This window comes from Schistocerca americana, chromosome 6, assembly GCF_021461395.2.
Source record: "Schistocerca americana isolate TAMUIC-IGC-003095 chromosome 6, iqSchAmer2.1, whole genome shotgun sequence".
Classification (NCBI taxonomy): domain Eukaryota; kingdom Metazoa; phylum Arthropoda; class Insecta; order Orthoptera; family Acrididae; genus Schistocerca; species Schistocerca americana.
In genome coordinates, this window is record NC_060124.1 from 607,938,979 (window position 1) to 607,961,082 (window position 22,104).

Here is a 22,104-nt window from a genome sequence, read left to right on the forward strand (position 1 = left end):
AAGTATGGCTGCCGGGTGCAAGTCTTATTTCAGGTGATGCCACATTGGACGAGTTTCATGTCAGTGGTATTGATGAAAGGATGAGGAGGACAGCACAACACCCAGTCCATGAGTGGAGAAACTCTCCAACCCAGCTGAGAATTGAACCCAGGCTCACTGTATGTTATCACTCAGCTAAACAGGCAGTCTACTTATATAGAAGTCTGTACAGTGGACACAAGTTAGCTGGTGAACAACAATCACTTTTTGCAAGTTGTTCTTCACTGGATATTACCAGTGGTGGGGGACTGGAGTACCACAGTGAGATCACCACGTCTGTGCTCGAAGTATGGGACTAGCTCAGATGTCGACTACGTCCCTGTGCCGATATCTGGGATATTGAGGACCAGTTACAAGTGTTACAGGCAGCTCCAGGAGAGAACACAACAGCTTTACGATATGCTTCCAAAACTAACCAGTGCACACATCCGGGCCAGAATGTGTGCAAATATACTGGTAAGCAGGCACATACTACTAAGTTCTTTGTTAATTGGACTCTATACTTTAATCACTGAAATTACATCACATACCCCTTAACCCATGAAGTTTCATTTTGTTTTCTCTGGGTAGTTAATTTGTTTTGTCAGGCAGCTTATATTAAATTACTGACCGAGGAACAAAAACAAGAAAAATGTGAGTGTCGAGGTCTTTTACTAATCATAAAAGTAACAGTAAAAACAAAAAAGAAAGACAAAATAGGAGCATAAACTATCAGTTTGCGGTTATCATTGTATGTGTCAGGTTTGTGGAACTGTGAATTGTTATCTTTATCACTGTATTACGAACTGAAGAAACTGAATTATACATTCACTACTAGCTTATCTTATAAATAGAGTAAAATGTGTGTGTGATATACATATAATTTATATTTTCCACTGTAGTTTTGTTTTTATTTGCGACACAGAGGGGTAACTCCATCGACCATCAAAAGCAAAGGTGAAACAGTCCTCGACCAGCAGGTCTGTTTGAACTTCACAGTGCTCCATTAGGAATGGTGTTGTCAGTGGTGGTACGTTCTCACCTTAATGTGACTGCTGAAGTGATTTATTCAGGCAGCGAGAGAGATCTTACTGCTTACTGTGGAATCCGAACCGATGTGTGACTTGGCATTTTTTCCCCCTACACAAGTCATTGCCAGACAGAAAGGAAGTACACAGTCAGTGAGAGAAAATCCCAGTGCCAACAGATGATCGAGACCACGACCTTAGGGTTTGCAGTCTAGCACTTACTAAGTAATTATAAGAAGACCACCTCGGCAAATAAGGGATAAACTATTGGGCGAACTCTATCAACGCAGAGCCGTTCTAAGGCTAATGTACCTCAATTTAATAATGATAATCAGAATAATAACAATAGTCAAAGAACTGTTAGAGATGAAAATACTGAACAGAGGAATACATGGAATAGACAGTAGTGGAGAGGTAAATCACAAGCTACAACATTGATAATCATAGGGACTAGCAACCTACAGCATCCACCAGTATTAACTGTAATAACACAGAAAGGGGAAAACTAGAGCACTTCTGGGGAGGAGCTTGGCCCCAGAAGCAGTTGAAAACAGGTTGTGACAACTGAATTCTAATTTAATGAGGTGTGATAAGGAGAGAAGCATATCGGATGATTCATTACAAGAAAGAGAACAAAGTCCTAAGAGACATACAACTGAAACTGAATGTAACTGCAGGGTGGGCACTATTGTGGTGACCATTATTGCGGGTTATGGTAGTGAAACTTGTGTTCTTAGAATAATGCAAGATGCTGTATGTGTTCCCTATAATACTTGTAAATGGGGTGAAAATAGTAGGAATTACAGGGAAGTTAGCTAAGCAGCTCTATACTGAATTATTAGTGAAATTTAGTCTACAGAAAAATGTCTCTGAATAACCAGTGTTTTTAGTACCAGGGTTAAATATACCAATAATTATTGTAATTGATCAATTAGTAGAACATAATGTTATATTGGATTCGATCAAGGATTTACTAACATTACGTGAAAAGTCAGAGCTAATATTATTGATTCCTACAAACATACATACAGGTATATTTTATGGTATGTGTGGATTCTAGAGCCATCACAATGGGTTCAATTTAAGAATGATTTCTGTAATCAAGTTTGTATTTTTGAATGTTTTGTTAGGTTGTGACCAGCTTTAAACAGTCAGAGGACAAATTCCTTGCTTAAATACAACTGAGAATACTTTAAATAACTATGCTTTTAAATGAACTCTCTTTTAACTACATTGTGTAGCTGCATACACATTATGAATAGATCAACATTCAAGGGAAAACTAACAAAATTCTATATGACATCTGAAATCATGATAGGGATGGACATTCTGTCAATGCAGGATGCAAATGACACTCATCTGACTGATTCCACATTCCTTGGTAACATGTCTCATACCACTGTGTGAATTCATTAGCATCATCTTCATTGTGCTCTGTGATTTTCAGCCTTCTTTCTTGTCCTCTTTTTGACATTCAAGCAGCCTGTCCACACTATCATCTTAATAATTTGTGCTATTGCCTGGCGCACTGGACATTGGTGATCCCGACAGATAGCCCCATATCACTGTCCTGTTTTTATGGCATTTCTTTTGCATTCACCATATAAAAGTAGTATATCCAACTTCTCCTCATTGGTGTACACGTCTGCACTCAACAAATTTTGAAGCAGAAGTGAGTCACCTGCAGATCAGACAAGTAAACAGGCAGATGTGTTGACATTCTGACACAGTGTAGAACAAGAGCTCTGCTTGGCAGTGTTTGCAACGCTAATGCCGATTACGGCCACTGTGCTCTCAAATTCTGGGGCATTTCTCGAATTTTTTATGACAGGTTTCAACATCAACATTAACAAATGCTATAGCATTGCAATTGTCATCTCAAGAGCTATTGAACACAGTTATAAAAAGCATATGCTTCCATTTTAAAAAAAACATACTTGCATCAGTATCCTCATTGATATGTGTAACCACTCACAAGATAAAAGAGGTGTTACATCTTACATAACTAACCCTGTGTGTGTGTGTGTGTGTGTGTGTGTGTGTGTGTGTATTTTAGATTTTAGATTCTGAAGATGCCTACTGTACAACCCCAAAACCAGCAATACTGTTCAAAAAACTTTGGGATCACCTTTGGGATCTTGACTATTATCCAAAAAGTTATGTACATCGTATGATCTACATCTACATCTACATCCACACTCCACAAACCACCTGACGGTGTGTGGCGGAGGGTACCTTGAGCAACTCTATCGGTTCTCCCTTCTACTCCAGTCTCGTATTGTTCGTGGAAAGAAGGATTGTCAGTATGCCTCTGTGTGGGCTCTAATCTCTCCGATTTTATCCTCATGGTCTCTTCACGAGATATACATAGCAGGGAGCAATATACTGCTTGACTCCTCGGTGAAGGTATGTTCTTGAAACTTCAACAAAAGCCCGTACCGAGCTACTGAGCGTCTCTCCTGCAGAGTCTTCCACTGGAGTTAATCTATCATCTCCGTAACGCTTTCGCGATTACTAAATGATCCTGTAACGAAGTGCGCTGCTCTCCGTTGGATCTTCTCTATCTCTTCTATCAACCCTCTCTGGTACGGATCCCACACTGCTGAGCAGTATTCAAGCAGTGGGCGAGCAAGTGTACTGTAACCTACTTCCTTTGTTTTCGGACTGCATTTCCTTAGTATTCTCCCAATGAATCTCAGTCTGGCATCTGCTTTACCGACGATCAACTTTATATGATCATTCCATTTTAAATCACTCCTAATGCGTACTCCCAGATAATTTACGGAATTAACTGCTTCCAGTTGCTGACCTGCTATATTGTAGCTAAATGATAAGGGATCTTTCTTTCTATGTATTCACAGCACATTACACTTGTCTACATTGAGATTCAATTGCCATTCCCTGCACCATGCATCAATTCGCTGCAGATCCTCCTGCATTTCAGTACAATTTTCCATTGTTACAACCTCTCGATATACCAGCATCATCCGCAAAAAGCCTCAGTGAACTTCCGATGTCATCCACAAGGTCATTTATGTGTATTGTGAATAGCAACGGTCCTACGACACTCCCCTGCGGCACACCTGAAATCACTCTTACTTTGGAAGACTTCTCTCCATTGAGAATGACATGCTGCGTTCTGTTATCTAGGAACTCTTCAATCCAATCACACAATTGGTCTGATAGTCCATATGCTCTTACTTTGTTCATTAAACGACTGTGGGGAACTGTATCGAACACCTTGCGGAAGTCAAGAAACACGGTATCTACCTGTGAACCCGTGTCTATGTCCCTCTGAGTCTCGTGGACGAATAGCGCGAGCTGGGTTTCACACGACCGTCTTTTTCAAAATCCATGCTGATTCCTACAGAGTAGATTTCTAGTCTCCAGAAAAGTCATTATACTCGAACATAATATGTGTTCCAAAATTCTACAACTGATCGACGTCAGAGATATAGGTCTATAGTTCTGCACATCTGTTCGACGTCCCTTCTTGAAAACGGGGATGACCTGTGCCCTTTTCCAATCCTTTGGAACACTACGCTCTTCTAGAGACCTACGGTACACCGCTGCAAAAAGGGGGGCAAGTTCCTTCTCGTACTCTGTGTAAAATCGAACTGGTATCCCATCAGGTCCAGCAGCGATTTTAATTGTTTCTCTATCCCTCTGTCATCTATTTTGATATCTACCATTTTGTCATCTGTGCGACAATCTAGAGGAGGAACTACAGTGCAGTCTTCCTCTGTGAAACAGCTTTGGAAAAAGACATTTAGTATTTCGCCCTTTAGTCTGTCATCCTCTGTTTCAGTACCATTTTGGTCACAGAGTGTCTGGACATTTTGTTTTGATCCACCTACTGCTTTGACACAAGACCAAAATTTCTTAGGATTTTCTGCCAAGTCAGTACACAGAATTCTACTTTCGAATTCATTGAACGCCTCTTGCATAGCCCTCCTCACACTACATTTCACTTCGCGTAATTTATGTTTGTCTGCAAGGCTTTGGCTATGTTTATGTTTGGCTGTTGATATACTTTCTGGGATGTGAGGTCGTGGTCCAAGAACCTCATATCCTGGAAAGTATATCAACAGCCATGTCACCTGGTGGTGAAAGCCTTCATTCTATGTTTATGTTTGCTGTGAAGTTCCCTTTGCTTCCGCAGCAGTTTTCTAAATCAGTTGTTGTACCACAGTGGCTCTTTTCCATCTCTTACAATCTTGCTTGGCACATACTCATCTGACACACATTGTACGATGGTTTTGAACTTTGTCCACTGATCGTCAACACTATCTGTACTTGAGACAAAACTTTTGTGTTGAGCCGTCAGGTACTGTGTAATCTGCTTTTTGTCACTTTTGCTAAACAGAAAAATCTTCCTACTTTTTTAATATTTCTATTTATGGCTGAAATCATTGATGCAGTAGCCGCTTTATGATCACTGATTCCCTGTTCTGCGTTAACTGTTTCAAATAGTTCGGGTCTGTTTGTCACCAGAAGGTCTAATATGTTATCACCACGAGTCAGTTCTCTGTTTAACTGCTCAAGGTAGTTTTCAGATAAAGCACTTAAAAAAATTTCACTGGATTCTTTGTCCTTGCCACCCGTTATAAACATTTTGAGTCTCCCAGTCTATATCCGGCAAATTAAAATCTCCACTCAGAACTATAACATGGTGGGGAAATCTACTCGAAATATTTTCCAAATTATACTTCAGGTGCTCAGCCACAACAGCTGCTGAGCCAGCGGGCCTATAGAGACATCCAATTACAATCTCTGAGCCTGCTTTAATCATGACCTTTGCCCAAATTGTTTCACATTTCGGATCTCCGTCAATTTCTTTCGATACTATTGCACTTCTTATTGCCATGAACATGCCTCCCCCTTCACTGTCCAGCCTGTCTCTGCGGTATACATTCTAATCTGAGTTTAGAATTTCATTACTGTTTACATCTGGTTTCAGCCAACTTTTTGTCCCTTGTACTATGTGGGCAAGGTGACCATTTATTAATGAGAGCAGTTCTGGGACTTTTCTATAGACGCTCCACCAGTTTGCTATTAGCAGATTAATATTGTTATTCCTTGTTGCATTTTGCCTACTCCTACCTTGCCACGTCTCAGGATGCGTCTTGTCGGGCCTACGGAGGGAATTCTCTAACCTAAAAACCCAACATGTGCACTCCACACATACTCCGCTACCCTTGTAGCCACTTCCTGCGTGTAGTGCACGCCTGACCTATTCAGGGGAACCCTACATTTCTCCATCCAATAGCGGAGGTCGAGAAATTTGCACCCCAGATCTCCCCAGAATCGTCTGAGCCTCTGGTTTAAGCCTTCCACTCGGCTCCAAACCCGAGGACCGCGATTGGTTCTGGGAACGATACTACAAATAGTTAGCTCAGATTCCACCCCACGAGCGAGGCTTTTCGCCTTCACCAACTCCACCAACCGCCTGTATGAACTGACGATGACCTCTGAACCCAGACGGCAGAAGTCATTGGTGCCAACATGAGCAACAATTTGCAGTCAGGTGCGCCCAGTGCTCTCTATTGCCGCCGGCAGGGCCTCCTCCACATCTCAGATGAGACCCCCCAGAAAGCAGACAGAGTGAACACTGGCCTTCTTCCCCGACCTTTCCGCTATTTCCCTAAGGGGCTCCATCACCTGCCTAAGTTGGAGCTCCCAATAACTAATAAACCCCTACCCCCGTGTGCCTGCTCGGATCTTGTTGAAGGAGTGGCCACATGTCCACTCACAGGCAGAGTGGGCAATGCCACACGGCCAGCCTCCACATTGACCCTCCGCCTCGTGCGCCGCGAACGCCGCTGAACCCGCCACTCCCCTTGGGGAGAGGGTGGCCCAACTGTGCCCAGTATGCGCAAAGATGTCTCGACAGCAGGGACAGTGGGTGAAGCATGTAACACCTGGGGTGTACCATGCGACGCACCAGACCCCCCACTGCCGCTACACTCCGAGGCAGCAGCCTGAAGACGGCTGACCGCGGCCATCAACACGTTCAGCTGTTCGCAAACAGTGGCCAGCTCCTCCTGTGTCCGTACACAGCAGTCACACATCCTATCCATTCTAAGAAATCAATTTACTGTAGAGAGTTAATCAACTTTTAACTAGACTGCTAATTCACTTATAGTTGACTAAACTGTGGTTACTAGACATTTCTTGTAGAAAACAATGAAAATAGCACTACCTGTCTCTGGACTGTATTCAAAACAAACACTAGCACTACTGGCACTGTGGCTGACTAAAGGGACTCTCTCTGACTGTATTCAAAACAAACACGAAATCTATGGAACACTATTACTAGCACTCGACAATTAAAGCTTCCTAAAAGCAAAAACACACAGAAGAAGAAGTGACAAGTAAGAAAAATACAGTTAATACTTAAATTAACGTAACTCGCTGCACAGTAGACATGACACAGATGGCAGTTACGACGACACTCTTCAAACTGTCATACTGTCATACTGTGTCAAATTATATTTAATTTAGAATATTTATTAGAAATTTATGAACATGTCAAACATCTGTACTTTTGAACATCATGACTGAAACTAAACAACCCAAAAACACTAAAAAAAATTATAACACTTCATACACTGACGGTTGTAATTATATCCTAACATGTTAACAAAATTGTATCCTAACATGTTAACAATGATGTACATTTTTGTTCCTTAAAAATTTATGAGTAGCTCACTTACGTGCAACCAGTGGCTGTGTATTATTGACTGATTCAGTGTGTATTTGTCAGGCAGAGTACTGTGTTGGTATCAGTGCAAAACTCTCCATATTGTTCAGTTGTCATTGCTATGATGAGCTGTCACAATAGAAGTTTAAAGTCACATGAAGCAGATATGTTTTATTTGAGTCTTTAGTCATGCAGCAAGTTTCCACAACCAAGAATCTTCCCCTGACTGAGCTAAGTTAACTATGCAGTACTGGCCATATGTTTGCAACACACCACTCTAGAAATAATTTAAAGCACTACAATAACCATTGCAATAATTTAGGTAAAGAGAGCTCAGGTTTTAAAACATTATGTAAATGAATAACTTTCAGGCATATTACAGCAGTGTTATAAACAGCTTTAACAAAATCAAATCCTTGCATTGTCTCCCATGTGCGCTGCAAGGAATTCATATGAAAAAAGGTTGTGTCCAGGTATGCGAAGGAAATTTTCCATTAGATCCTTCAGAGGAAATTTTCCATTAAACTCTTCAGATCAAATTAGTGCAGCAGAACTAGTGGGCATATTAACTACAACTCATCTGTAGTTTTCAGAAATGTGGGAGAGTATAAGTTGTCTCTAGACAACTTGTCATTTGAGATGCATGAGCAAAATTAAATCTATGAGAATGCAATGGCACTGAGCCTCTGTAGTGTTTCACTGATTATGACATCATTTATGTCATTAGCATAGTCTAATACTACCACCACTGTTACTGTGGCATGTTTGCTCATGTCCCATGTTGCCTGTACAATATGGTGCAAGAAACAGTTTCATTCATTAAGATAGGATCTCTGTCTCCCTCTCCTCACAGTAGGAGGTTCTCTCTCATCTGGAGGCTCAGGGATTTGCTCCCTTATGAAGGAACTAACAGCCCTGAAGCCTAGAAATAGATTTTTCCACTTATAAATTTGTATCCTTTTAATTTTGCAGTCTTCTCATGTCAATTCTCCTTTTGCTATATATATAATTTTACTTATAATCAGTCTTTATTGCAAAATTGTTTATTCATATGACCAGTTTTGGTTCATTCAGAACCATCTTCAGATCTGATATTTCAGTTACAGGAGTAACCTGTCCAAATCCAGCAAATTTCACATGCAATCACCATTGATCTTTATTTTACAATTTCCATTACCAATCTTGCACCATAAAAAAATATATTCATCAGCATTCAATTTCTTCCTTCTTCGGCTACTCAAAGTAAATGGCATACTAGGAACAACAGTACCATAAGGCCGCTTAGCAATATCAGATCTGAAGATGGTTCTGAATGAACCGAAATCGGTCATATGAATAAAAAATTTTGTAATCAATACTGATTATAAGTGACATTATAAAATCACTGGTTGCTGTCATCCCAATGAAACCGGTCATATGAATAAAAAATTTTGCAATCAAAACTGATCATAAGTAACATTATAAAATCACTGATTGCTGTTATCCCAATCAGACATTATGTCTGTTTTTGCAAAATATACATAATTTTCATATAATCTCAATGAGTAAGTTGGAAGGCTCTGTAATACAATATATATTTGAGCAGTAGCACTATTCTCAGCAAATTGTATAAAGCAGGAGCATTGTATCGTGTTCTCTTTGGCATTAGATAGATTTTTCTGTTTATACATTTCTCACGTGAATTCCCCTTTTGATATACACGTAATTTTCTTGTAATCTCAATGGGTAAGTTGGAAGGCTCTGTACTTACTCCGTAATACAATCCACATTCAAGTGGTAGCATTATTCTCAGTAAATCCTACAAAGAAGCAGTGTGGTGTCACGTTCTCTTTGGCACTTCGGTCGATAACGCTGATGCAAGTTAAGGATTTTTACTTTCACACCAATAGAATTCCACAGGACTAAACTATGTACTGAGAGATCCAGGAAGTGAGATGGCCACATGCAGGTGCTGTCTGCAGGAACTTTTGAGTGACACGAGTTAGGTACTGTTGAAAATTGGTTCTTTTCTCTTCTCCTATAGTATGATTTGTGACATTAATCAATGTTCCAAACTGCCTGAATACATATATTGTATATTAGTTCTGAGAAGAAAAATTGTCAGAAGGTAGATTGTTCAGAAATACAAAGAAGAACACTTGTGTGTTGTTACATTAAATAACAGCTCAATACTTCTCAAGTCTTCCTATCTCGATACTGTACGTATTTACTTTCCCCGCAAATAAAATTTGACATCTACTGCAACCATTCAGTTTCCCCAATCCTTATCTTTTTAAGTAACAACTGTAAAATTCCCACAGATTGTCTGCCTATTTATAAAATTATTAGTCTCAAGGTTGTGTTAAGTTGCAGTTCATAGGGGACACACTGCAATGAGTTTCATAGAAACATACTTACTAAATGTTGTAGTTAACTGTAATTGTTGGCTAAATCTTTACATTAATTTCTGTAGGCACCATATGAAACTATCTGCTTATTTAACTTAACTGTGGATTCTTTACCTTTATATTATGCACTCTGTTTTGTGAAACTGTTGTCGTCTACAGTCTGACCTCACGAGAAAAGTATGGTGTCCAAACAGTTGTCAAAATAGCCAGTAAACAATAACAATTACATATCAGTGTAATAAATATCTGCTATGAATGACTGGTAATGCAGTTATCATCAAGAACAATGTGAGCATAGTCATCCTCATCGTTATTGCACGTTTCCCATAAAATGACATATGTAGCCAAATGTTGATGTTCAAAATTCAAGCTTCCCTCTCAAACATGGCAGTAAGATTATAAAGGAATGTTCTGTGCTGTTGATAATGTAAAATTATCAGACTGTACTATGATTTGTAATTTTCCCCTCTATTCTTTAGCACCTACCCTACCTTTGAAAGGGTCTGGTAATGACAGAGATGTCCTCATCTACTATAAGGCAGTTAATATAGTTTGATTCTGTATCCAGTGCCCTTCATGTTGTTAAAATTGTTACTTTCAGGGAGAGAATTTGTATGCATCGAGTGAGTGAATCATGTCAAAAACATTTTGTTCGTATTAATGTTTTGTTTCTGAGGTAGAAATAGGGGAGTAGTTTGAAGTATGGAGAATAACCTAAAAACTGCAATCTTGTTACATAGTGACACAAGACTGTTAATTTATCTAAAGATACAATCTCCTCATACCACAAGACAAGGAAATGTGCACATATGGTTGTCCAATAATTTTTAAATTTTCCTGTATTTTCTAGTCAATCAAACACCAATGTACATCACCATAATTGAAAGTATTTGCCTACGAGAGCAAACTTTGTGGCTCTAGAAGGAGTTGAATTATGTACACAGTTAGTGGCACAAGTTAACAACATACCATGCATTTTATTTTTGCTCTCTGATGTTGACAATATTGACTAACAATCGCAAAGGAATTTTTGAAGAGGGCATGCACAATACACAACCAACCACCGATCTGCAAGCCACCCAGTGTGATGCAGGCATCACAGACTCACCCCGGGTGCTCAGCAGAACGTGAAAGGCGTATGGAAAGAGAGTCGAGGCCCGACCTGATGTCGATGAGGCCGACCCCGTCAGTGATGATCGAGTCGTTCTGACACAGGTAGTAGGGCACGCACTCGCAGTCACCCTGCGCCATCGACCCACTTGGCCTGTCCTGGTGCGGGACTCCAGCAGCTGCCGGAGACTGTGTCTGTGTTGGGGGCGCAGGTGCAGGTCCACCTGGGCGGCGCGTCGTGGCTCCCTTGATCAGCTCGGACAAACTCTGGCCGCCATCCTGGGGCAGTGCCCCACACACTGCGGTCATAGCCACCAACACCGACACAACCACCATCCGCCGTGAGATGGTCATTCTGCTCTGCAACAAGCAACATACTGCTCACACCACTTCCTGAACATACAAGCTCATCAAGTAAAAGATTTGTCACTTGTCATTTCAAAGGTAACACAGAACGTTCACAAATGATGCCACCTTATGAAAGAGTGATTGTTTTCTGTTTCAGTTTGATAAGATTTAATTGAGCAAGAAATTGGCAACAAATTACAGCAGAAAGCATTCACTGTCATAGAATGAGTCACATGAGCCTGTATGTTGAGACTGAAATTGCCTTTACAGAAAATTATGGTAAGGATTCACAGTTTCCAGAAAACAGTAAATGTGCAAGATGCATCCAAAAGTGGTCAATCTGAAGTGCTAGCTCTAGAATGATGTAGAAGATGTATACCATTAGTCCCAAGAAGTCTTATGGCGCCTTTATACCCAACACGATCTCTCTGTTGGCAGTGCCCACACACCATTGTGCGTTTAAAGATACATCTGCACAAAATTACTGTCATTCTTGAGCCTGTCACCTTAATACAATGCAAGATGTGCAACTATGAGTCACTGGTTCACGTTAGCTGTAACGGCAGAAGGGAAGAGCTTGGCGATTGCTTTTTGTTAGACAGGGTATGATTCCATCTTGATTTAAATTCACATTTACACACTGAAACCTGCTGAAGGATATGTATTAGAGTTTCTTCCTGTTCTGGTCGCATGGGAAAAATGTTTGTTTTAATGCTTCTGTGTACCATATAATTGGTCTAATCTAACCTTCCTGGTCCCTAAGTGATCAATATGCAGGTCGGGGGAGGGGAATTCCAAGGACATTCCCAGTATCTAGGAGCTGGGGTGAGAGGGGTGAGGGAAAGGAGGAAATTTAGGAAGCAAATTACATTAGTTCTGTGGTGAACAATGAAATAGTTTTGCAATTTCAAGACAAATGAATCTACGTAAACTTTATACCATTTAGTATCATTACCGGTTTCCTCAAACCAACACAATGAATGTGTGTGTATCTGTCAGGGAAGTATGTCAATTTGGTTGCTGAAGCTTTTTCTTTTGTGGGGTGATTGGTACCTATCTCAGGCATCTACTAATTTAGTTTTTAATTCCACAATGCTGCCCCACAAGTCAAACAAACCTCTGATATTTCTGATAATACCATCCTTTGCATACATTTAATATTTCTGTAACAATACAATGGTGTATGGGACCCATGCTGAGAATGTCTAAGACTGTAGGTATGAGTGTTTCGTATGCAGCATTTTCCCAGTCAGCATTTCAATGTGGTAAGGTCTGTCACCCACTTTACTTACAATTGGGACTACACAATAAATCCACTTCATACACCTACAAATTGTTACATCGAAGTATTCTTACAAGTTGACTTATTTCAACTGCAACCGATTTGTATTGTAGCCATTGGATATTACATACTTGCATTTTGTGAAATGCACCATTTTGCTTTTCTGTACATTTAAAACAAGTTACCAACATTTGCACCATTCTGAAAGCTTATCAATATATGCCTGCCTATTTGTGGACATCCTGTCATCTAATAAGCCTACTTCACTGAAGATAAATGCCTCTTTGGAAAATTCTGAGATTGTTATTAGTATTTTCTGTTAGGGCATTAATATACGGTATGAAGAGCAATGGTCCCAAAGGACACTTCCTGGGGTCACACCTGAATTTAATTCTACATCTATATAGGACTCTGCATTTCCCCTACCACAGAATCCTCAATAGTAAGATTACTGTGTCTCTGGAGTTCTTTGGATTGTGTTTAGTTGAGCTGAAGTTATTGTGTGTGGAGTAATGTGTAATTAACTTAAGTGAGGAAAGCAGAAAGATTGCTCAGTCTTTGAGAAGGAGAAGAGCAGATGTGTTTATCAATCATTAGTCATCAGAAGTAAGTGTTCAATGAAATAAAACTTAATGATGTAACCTTGGTCTTCTGAGAGTTTTATTGTCACAATATTTTAGTAGTAGTGAGCGACCTGAAACCTGATGGTTCAGTTGCTGCTTCTCTCCACTAATACCATATACCAGCCACTAATTTTGTCGGTGCACTTCTCCTAAATTACTGGAACAGTGGTATCTCCCTTCCTGTCCCTCTGCAGCTCCCTAAACAGCCACACCATCAACCACCACTCCTCTCCTACAAACCGAGCTTGGCCAACCTCCTTAACATCCCACAGCCTTCACCACTGCCTCCCAAGCCAAGAATAACCCATAATCCCAAGAACCAGTAACAACAGTACAGTATCTTTAACCTCTCATATAAAGCAGTCTCCCCTCCTGAATTATCTGTATTATCTAAGGGTCTCACTTTCAGCCTTAAACCTGCATTTGATCATGCTGCTTTGGTGAAGGACCTCCTTTCTTTCACACATAATATCCATTGGAAATATCACTTTGCAACCCAACCCCAAAACCTTTCCAACAGCAAAACTGACATTGACCCCCGCCTCGAACAGTTCAGACCACGATCCCAACTAGATCCACCACCACTACCTCAAAATCGACCCTTACAAGCCTTCCAAGAATTCCTCACATCCATCATTGCCTCACAACCCTTCCTCAGTTCCCTACATGACCCTAACCTATCCTCTGTAGAACTCCGGTCTCTCTGTTCCCTAAAAGTTGACGACTCCATTATTATCCTTCCAGCAGTTAAAGGATCTACCACTGTAGTACTTGACCGAAAGGAGTACGTTAGTGAAGGTCTACGCCAGCTGTCTGACACCTCTACATACAGCGTCTACCATCGAGATCCTATCCTTATGATTCAAACTGACCTGCAATCCCTCCTTAAAACCTCAGGCGCCTCACAAGGACTAATGCCTCAATCCATAGAACTTCTCACCCCACCCAAACCACACACTCCCACCTTTTACCTTCTGCCTAAGATCCACAAACCCAATCAGCCTGACAGTCCTATAGTAGCTAGCTTCAAAGCAACCACTGAACATATATCTGCCTTAGTTGATCAACACCTGCAACCCATAGTACAAAAACTCCCCTCTCACATCAAAGATACCAACCATTTACAAGATAATTTAAAAGCCATGCCCATCCCACCCCCACTCCCCACACCTTGCTTGTCACCATTGATGCCACCTCCCTCTATACCAATACCCCCCATGTACATGGTCTGTCTGCTGTTGAATATTTCCAAACCTCTGACAGCCTTCCTACTCATCTTAATCAACTTTATACTTACCAACAACTACTTCATCTTTGAGGGGCAGACATACAAACAGATCAGGGGTATGGCTCCTTCCTATGCCTACCTTTTCATGGGTTGCTTGGAAGGGGCTTTCCTGGGATCCATAAGCCTTCAGCCCCTGGTTTGGTTTGGATACGTTGATGACGTCTTTACCATATGGACTCAGGGTGAGGCTGGCCTGCTAAATTTCCTGGAATTTCTGAATACCTTCTCCCAATTAAATTTCACACGGTCCTATTCCAAATCCCATGCCACTTTCCTTGACGTTGATCTTGTCCTCATCAAAGGCAAACTACACACGTCTGTCCACATTAAACCTACCGACAAACAACAGTACTTACTTTTTGACAGTTGCCATCCTTTCCATGTCAAATGTTCCCTTCCATACAGCCTCGGCACCCGAGGAAAACATATTTGTTCGGATGCAGGCTCTTTACAGCAATACACCACCATTCTCACCTCAGCCTTCACTGCACGTAATTACCCCACCGACCTAGCTAAAAAGCAGATTTCCCAGGCCATCGCATCCAATCCTGGTGCTGCTGACCCCTCCAAAAAAACAACTTCGGAGAACACCACTGGTGACTCAGTATTATCCTGATCTGGAATATGTTAATCAGCTGCTTCAACAGGGCCACGACATCCTAAAATCGTGCCCTGAAATGAGATCCATTCTGTCTGAAATTTTGCCCACCACACCTAGAATAGTTTTCCATTGCCCTGCCAATCTCTGCAGTATCATTGTCAGACCCTATGCTCCATCTGCACCCATCTCCTTATCCTAGGGCTCCTACCCCTGTGACTGTCCCCACTGCAAGACTTACCCTATGCACCCTCCTACCACCACCTATAATAGCCCTGTAACTGCAAAACATGTACTATTAAAGGGAGAACCACCTGCAAAGCAACACGTCATATACCAGTTATTGTGTAAACAATGCTCAGCCTTCTATGAGGGCTGTTGAATAAAGAATGATCATAAATTATTTACGTTCATAATTTCTCGCACTAAAATTTAATCTTATGATATTCTGTTAGCTTAATGTGCAACAAACACACCACAGTAGTTTCATTGTCGGGTCTCCCGGTTCCCGCATGTGAGAGGCAGGTAAGGTCAGACACATTCAGTATTGCCTACTGCTGCAATGTAGGTAACACGCGAGGAACAATATGTGGCTTTGAAATTCTGCTTTCGTCTCAACAAATCTTCAGCTGAGGTCTATAAAATGTTACAGGAGGCCAATGAGAGTCTGTTCTTCCCTACAGCACAACTCGAAGATGGTTTTAAATGTTTAAAGAGGGGAGACAATTTCAAAGGAAGGACGACCTGGTGGTCCAGTCACTGCTCTTACAGAAGAAAACATCAACACTGTTGCTGTCACTGTGAGAGAGGATTGACGAATTACCTTAAGATCACTTTCTGAAATAATGAACATTTCGTGGCTCTGAGCACTATGGGACTTAACATCTACGGTCATCAGTCCCCTAGAACTTAGAACTACTTAAACCTAACTAACCTAAGGACAGCAAACAACACCCAGCCATCACGAGGCAGAGAAAATCCCTGACCCCGCCGGGAATCGAACCCGGGAACCCGGGCGTGGGAAGCGAGAACGCTACCACACGACCACGAGATGCGGGCAACATTTCGTTGGGTGTCACCCACATGTTGGTGACAGAAAAATTACACACAACATGTGTTTGTGCATGATGGGTTCCAAGACTGTCGATTCCCAAACAAAATGACATTCGCGTGCAGGTCTGCATGCAGTTAAAGTTGATGTTAGAGGAAGATCCGGAGTTTCTTTCACATGTGATCACTGCTCTCAGGATCAAATTGATGTAGCCAAGTTTCATCAGCAAACAGCAAATCTCAGTGTGGAAATCTCCTTCATCACCATCCCCCCAAAAAGCAAAAGTGGTTGCTTCTGCTGGGAAAGTTATGGACATCTCATTCTTTGATATTCATGGAATGGTTTATCAGCATGTTATACCTGCACACACATCAGTAATTGGACAATGCTACAAGGATGACCTGAAAACATTGCAGGTCCATATCAGGTGCAAAAGACCATATTTCCGGATGGTGTAACAACAGTGCGCGGCCGCATATTGCCAATGTTGTTGCTGAATATCTTGCAAAAATCAACGTGAAGTGCATGCCCCATCCTCCCTATAGTCCGGATTTAGCCCAATGTGACTTTTCTCTATTCCCTAACAAGAACTGTCAAAAAAATCTCGAAGAGCACCATGGCAATAGCAGAAGATGGGAGATTGATAGATCAGTTGTTACGGAACATCCTTTACAACCAGGAGACCACCACATTCATTTTGATAGGACTCAAGTACTGGCAGCCAGAAGCAAGTACCATGAAAGGCTATAAAGAGGGGTCATAGAGATTGTGAAACACCCCAGGAATTTCAATGGGAAAGAGAAGGGCATGAAATTGAATGAAATTTGGATTCCAGTGCTGAAGATGATGTGTACTAGTCATTCACCATGCCACCATTGGATCGTAGCAACAGCAAACATCAGTCGACAACAGTCAACTGTGCTCGCATATTCGAAACGTGATGTCGTGCCACTTCTCAGAAGCAGAATTTTGCTGTTGTCAGTAGCAAGCCAGGGTGTGGATCGGACATTCAACAAAGCTATGATCCCCCTTGAAAATGTGTTCTGCACATGTGAACAAAATTTTGGCCTGTAATATTTTATTAACTGAGACTGGCAGTGGTAAGAAGAGTTTCTGAACAAGAGAAATTTGTTACCATTGAATATGAATATAATTGTTGGGAAGAGTTTTCTGAGGGCATTTGTCTGGAAAGTAGGCTCACATGAAGATGAAATGTGGATGATAAGCAGTTCAGACAAAAAGAGAATAAAGGTTTTAAAATGTAATGCTACAGAATAATGCTTACGGTGAGTAGATCACATAACTAGTAAGGTGGTACTGAATAAATCTGGGAGACACGAAGTTCGTGGCATGACTTGACTAAATGGATACATCATTTTATTCATGGGTAGGGCTATGAATTTCACATAGTGACATACGTGAACTTGCTTACAAGAAGAGATATTTGTTGTGCTTTACAACAGATACACATTAATTTGTGAACTGTAGAGTTTTTTACGTTGAATGACTACTCTAACTGTAGATGCTATAGGCTCCCATTATGCAACACATGAGGAAATGGAGTGTGCACATTTAACACAGGTAGTAATGTGACCAAATGGATTGAACGCAGCACCCACATCGTCCTGGAAGCAAATTTTACACAGCCGAGTACTGTCAACCGCATGCTGTGCAGATGACACTGCTTTGTTCAGAAAATCTGCCTCACATTTAATATTTAGTACTTCATTTGCTGTAATTATCACATTTTTCGTTCAATAGGTAGTAGGAAACAAAAGAAAAATTTGGAGTAGGTATTAAAATCCATGGAGAAGAAATAAAAACTTTGAGGTTCGCCGATGACATTGTAATTCTGTCAGAGACAGCAAAGGACTTGGAAGAGCAGTTGAATGGAATGGACAGTGTCTTGAAAGGAGGGTATAAGATGAACATCAACAAAAGCAAACGTGGACTATGGAATGTAGTCGAATTAAGTCGGGTGATGCTGAGGGAATTAGATTAGGAAATGAGACACTTAAAGTAGTAAAGGAATTTTGCTGTTTGGGGAGGAGAATAACTGATGATGGTTGAAGTAGAGATGATATAAAATGTAGACTGGCAATGGCAAGGAAAGCGTTCCTGGAGAAGAGAAATTTGTTAACATCGAGTATAGATTTAAGTGTCAGGAAGTCGTTTCTGAAAGTATTTGTATGGAGTGTAGCCATGTATGGAAGTGGAACATGGACGATAAATAGTTTGGACAAGAAGAGAATAGAAGCTTTTGAAATGTGGTGCTACAGAAGAATGCTGAAGATTCTATGGGTAGATAACATAACTAACGTGGAGGTACTGAATAGAATTGGGGAGAAGAGGAGCTTGTGGCACAACTTGACAAGAAGAAGGGACCGGTTGGTAGGACATGTTCTGAGGCATCAAGGGATCACAAATTTAGCATTGGAGGGCAGCGTGGAGTGTAAAAATCTTAGAAGGAGACCAAAAGATGAATACACTAAGCAGATTCAGAAGGATGTAGGTTGCAGTAGGTACAGGGAGATGAAGAAGCTTGCACAGGATAGGGTAGCATGGACAGCTGCATCAAACCAGTCTCAGGACTGAAGACTACAACAACAACAACAACAACAACAACAACAACAGGTAGTATCCACAGTCAATGACTTTTACACAAACCAGAAACAGGCATTTGGAGAACTACAGAGAGTGCGCTGTCTATGGATCATCCTTTGCATGCTAAAGCTTCGAACTACCACCACCACAATGAAAGAACACTTTTCCATCACCATTACCAGTGTGGTGTTAAAGTAACCCCCCCCCACACATACACATACACACACACACACACACACACACACACACACACACACACACACACACACAATGTCTCCAAACTTATTTCTCCTATTCGTCAGAAGCAGCACTGACAAGTATGTTAAATGCTTACGTGAAGCCTGTAAGTGAGGAGATGGAAAATAGGAAGTAAAAAAATAAATAAATACAAAGTTCTAAAAACAAAGATGATGTGACCTACCAAACGAAAGCACTGGCAGGTCGATAGACACACAAACAAACACAAACATACACACAAAATTCAAGCTTTCGCAACAAACTGTTGCCTCATCAGGAAAGAGGGAAGGAGAAGGAAAGACGAAAGGATGTGGGTTTTGAGGGAGAGGGTAAGAAGTCGTTCCAATCCCGGGAGTGGAAAGACTTACCTTGGGGGAAAAAAGGACGGGGATGTGTGGATGGATATGTGCGTGTGTGCGAGTGCATACCCGTATTAAATACAAAGTTCTGTTTATGAAAAAACTACTTATTGGTGGACTATGTAATGGCATCTTGGGAAGCAACCAGTCAAGTCCACAAGCTCACATCACAGCTGACCACGTGAATTTTCACACCATAGCTGCCCCAGATAGTCCTCAGTGCTTGCACTAAGTACAGAACACTTTCGATTATTTATTGCACAAGAACCAAACATTGTACAGATATCATACATATTTCATTTTGAAAAGAAATCCTGTAAGGTTTTTTTTTTTTTTTTTTTTTTTTTTTTTTTTTTTTTTTTTTTTTAATGTATACATCACAGCGTAGTTTGGTAATTTGTCGATAGTCAGTGCTAGACGCAAACATGGTGAGTTCAGGTACAGAGCGAGCTTCCTGTGTGTTGAAGCTCGACAAAAACAAGTGTGCTACAGCTGTTCAATGGATGTTTAGAACCAAGTAGGGTAAGAAGCCACCAACAAGGAGGGCCATTTACCACTGGCACAACAAATTTGTTATGACAGGTTACTTGTACCCGGCAAAGAGAAGCAGATGTCTCAGTGTGAATGAAGTGAATGTGGCGCACGTACGAGAGACATTCATAAGGTACCCATAGAAATCAGTGTGTTGTGCATCCCGTGAACTCAAAATGGCTCCAATGACAGTGTTGAAAGTCCTGTGACAGAAGTTGTCTATGAAACCATTCAGATTGGAGCTAGTGCAGAAGCTCAATGACGACAACAAAGACAAGTGTTTTGAGTTTTGTCACAGTTGCAACACTTGAATGAGGATGGGGATGGCATTGTTGATCGCTTAACTTTTAGCAACAAAGCCTCCTTTTACACTAATGGGAAAGTGAACAGGCGTAATTGTCGAATATGGGGAACAAAGCATCCACACGAATGCATTGAATTTGAGCACGATTCCCTAGAGGTAAATATTTTTTGTGCTTTGCCACGTCAAAAACTGTACAAGCCATTCTTCTTTGCCGAGAGCACTGTCACTGGATATTCATACTTGGACATGATGCAGCAATGGCTGATGCCTCAAATGCAATTGGACTCTCCGTTCATCTTTCAGCAGGATGGGGCTCCACCCCATTTTCATCATGAAGTTCATACATACCTGACCACATCGATCGATCAGCCGTACTACAGAAGGGGACAGCTGTTTAATGAAATGGCCTCCCCGATCAACAGATCTCACTCCGTGTGACTTTTTTGTGTGTGGACATATTAAAGATCTGGTATATGTACCGCCTCTACCACGTGATGTAGCAGAGCTCTGGGACAGAATATGGGAAATGACTGCCACTGTTGATGATGCCATGCTGGGACAGGTATGGCAAGAATTCGATTACCATATTGACATCTGCCAGGTCACTCGTGGTTCGCATATCGAATGTTTGTAAAAAAACTTTCATCAGAGTTTCTCTTCAAACAGCAATATGTACAATGTTAAGTTCTTGTGCAATAAATAATTGAAAGTGTTCCCAGACTTTATGTACACCCTGTATAATACATGGAACACCATGCAATTGTTAAAACATCAAAACGATAAGACACGGATAGGAGCTTGTTCACCACTAGGTTAGATTCTCCTCAGAAAAGTACTAAGTTGACATTAGCAAAGATCACCATAGGTTAGGGGCATACAAAGCGGATTATCTACCTGTTCAGAATAGTATTCTGAACCTAGATGGCCAGAAATAGAATGATGGTGTTCTCATAATGTTAGGTCGTAAGACGATACCTCATCCTGGTGTGTAGGTACAATACATTGTAATCAGTGGTGCAGCAACACACATGTAAAGCAGGCAGAGAAGTAAGGCATCTGATGTCAATCAAAGCAGGCAGAACAACCTAGGGAATTAAAAATTAATGATCACATGATCTGCAGTTTGTAGATGCAGACATCCATGTTTAATATTTTTATACTATGATAACCATGCAGTCTGTGGTTTTCTCAATGGGTATGGAGATGGGGCTGCTTTAGGTTGGGCACGTATTCGACGTAAGCAACGTCTCACATTTTTCCAATAATTATTCATTTTTTTCATATTCCATACATAAATGTGCAAGTATGAATATGCTCTTATTGCTTACATAAACAGGTGTGGTTTGGTATTTTTTTTTATCATCCAACTTTGATACAGTGTCCCAAGTGAGCCTCTTTGTATATGGTAAGATCTCAACCACCAAATATATAAATTGACCTGCACCCATGGTCCAGAAAGTGAACTCACTTCCTGGCGTTCATGTCTCCAGCAGATGCAAGACAGTTGTTGTTGCTACCCAGATGACCTACTTGTTCCCTTGTTGCACTAACAGCCCCAAGTCATAATTTCTTGACCTTGACTGATACCAAGAAGAGCCTTGCGGTTCTGACCTGCCTCTCAGGTTGCTCCAGC

At 41.1% G+C, this 22,104-nt stretch overlaps 1 protein-coding gene across 4 annotated transcripts in view; it reads right to left on the minus strand.

The window, feature by feature from the left end:
- LOC124619557 (phenoloxidase-activating factor 2) overlaps positions 1–22,104 on the minus strand; it is a 239,019-nt gene that overhangs the window by 56,740 nt on the left and 160,175 nt on the right. For 2 of the 4 annotated variants that reach the window (XM_047146038.1, XM_047146035.1), the window contains exon 2: positions 11,245–11,606. In XM_047146038.1, the coding sequence (XP_047001994.1) occupies positions 11,245–11,600 (356 nt within the window). In that variant the 5' untranslated portion in view covers positions 11,601–11,606. The remainder of the gene's footprint in view (positions 1–11,244; positions 11,607–22,104) is intronic. The other 2 variants (XM_047146037.1, XM_047146039.1) reach the window with 2 other exon arrangements.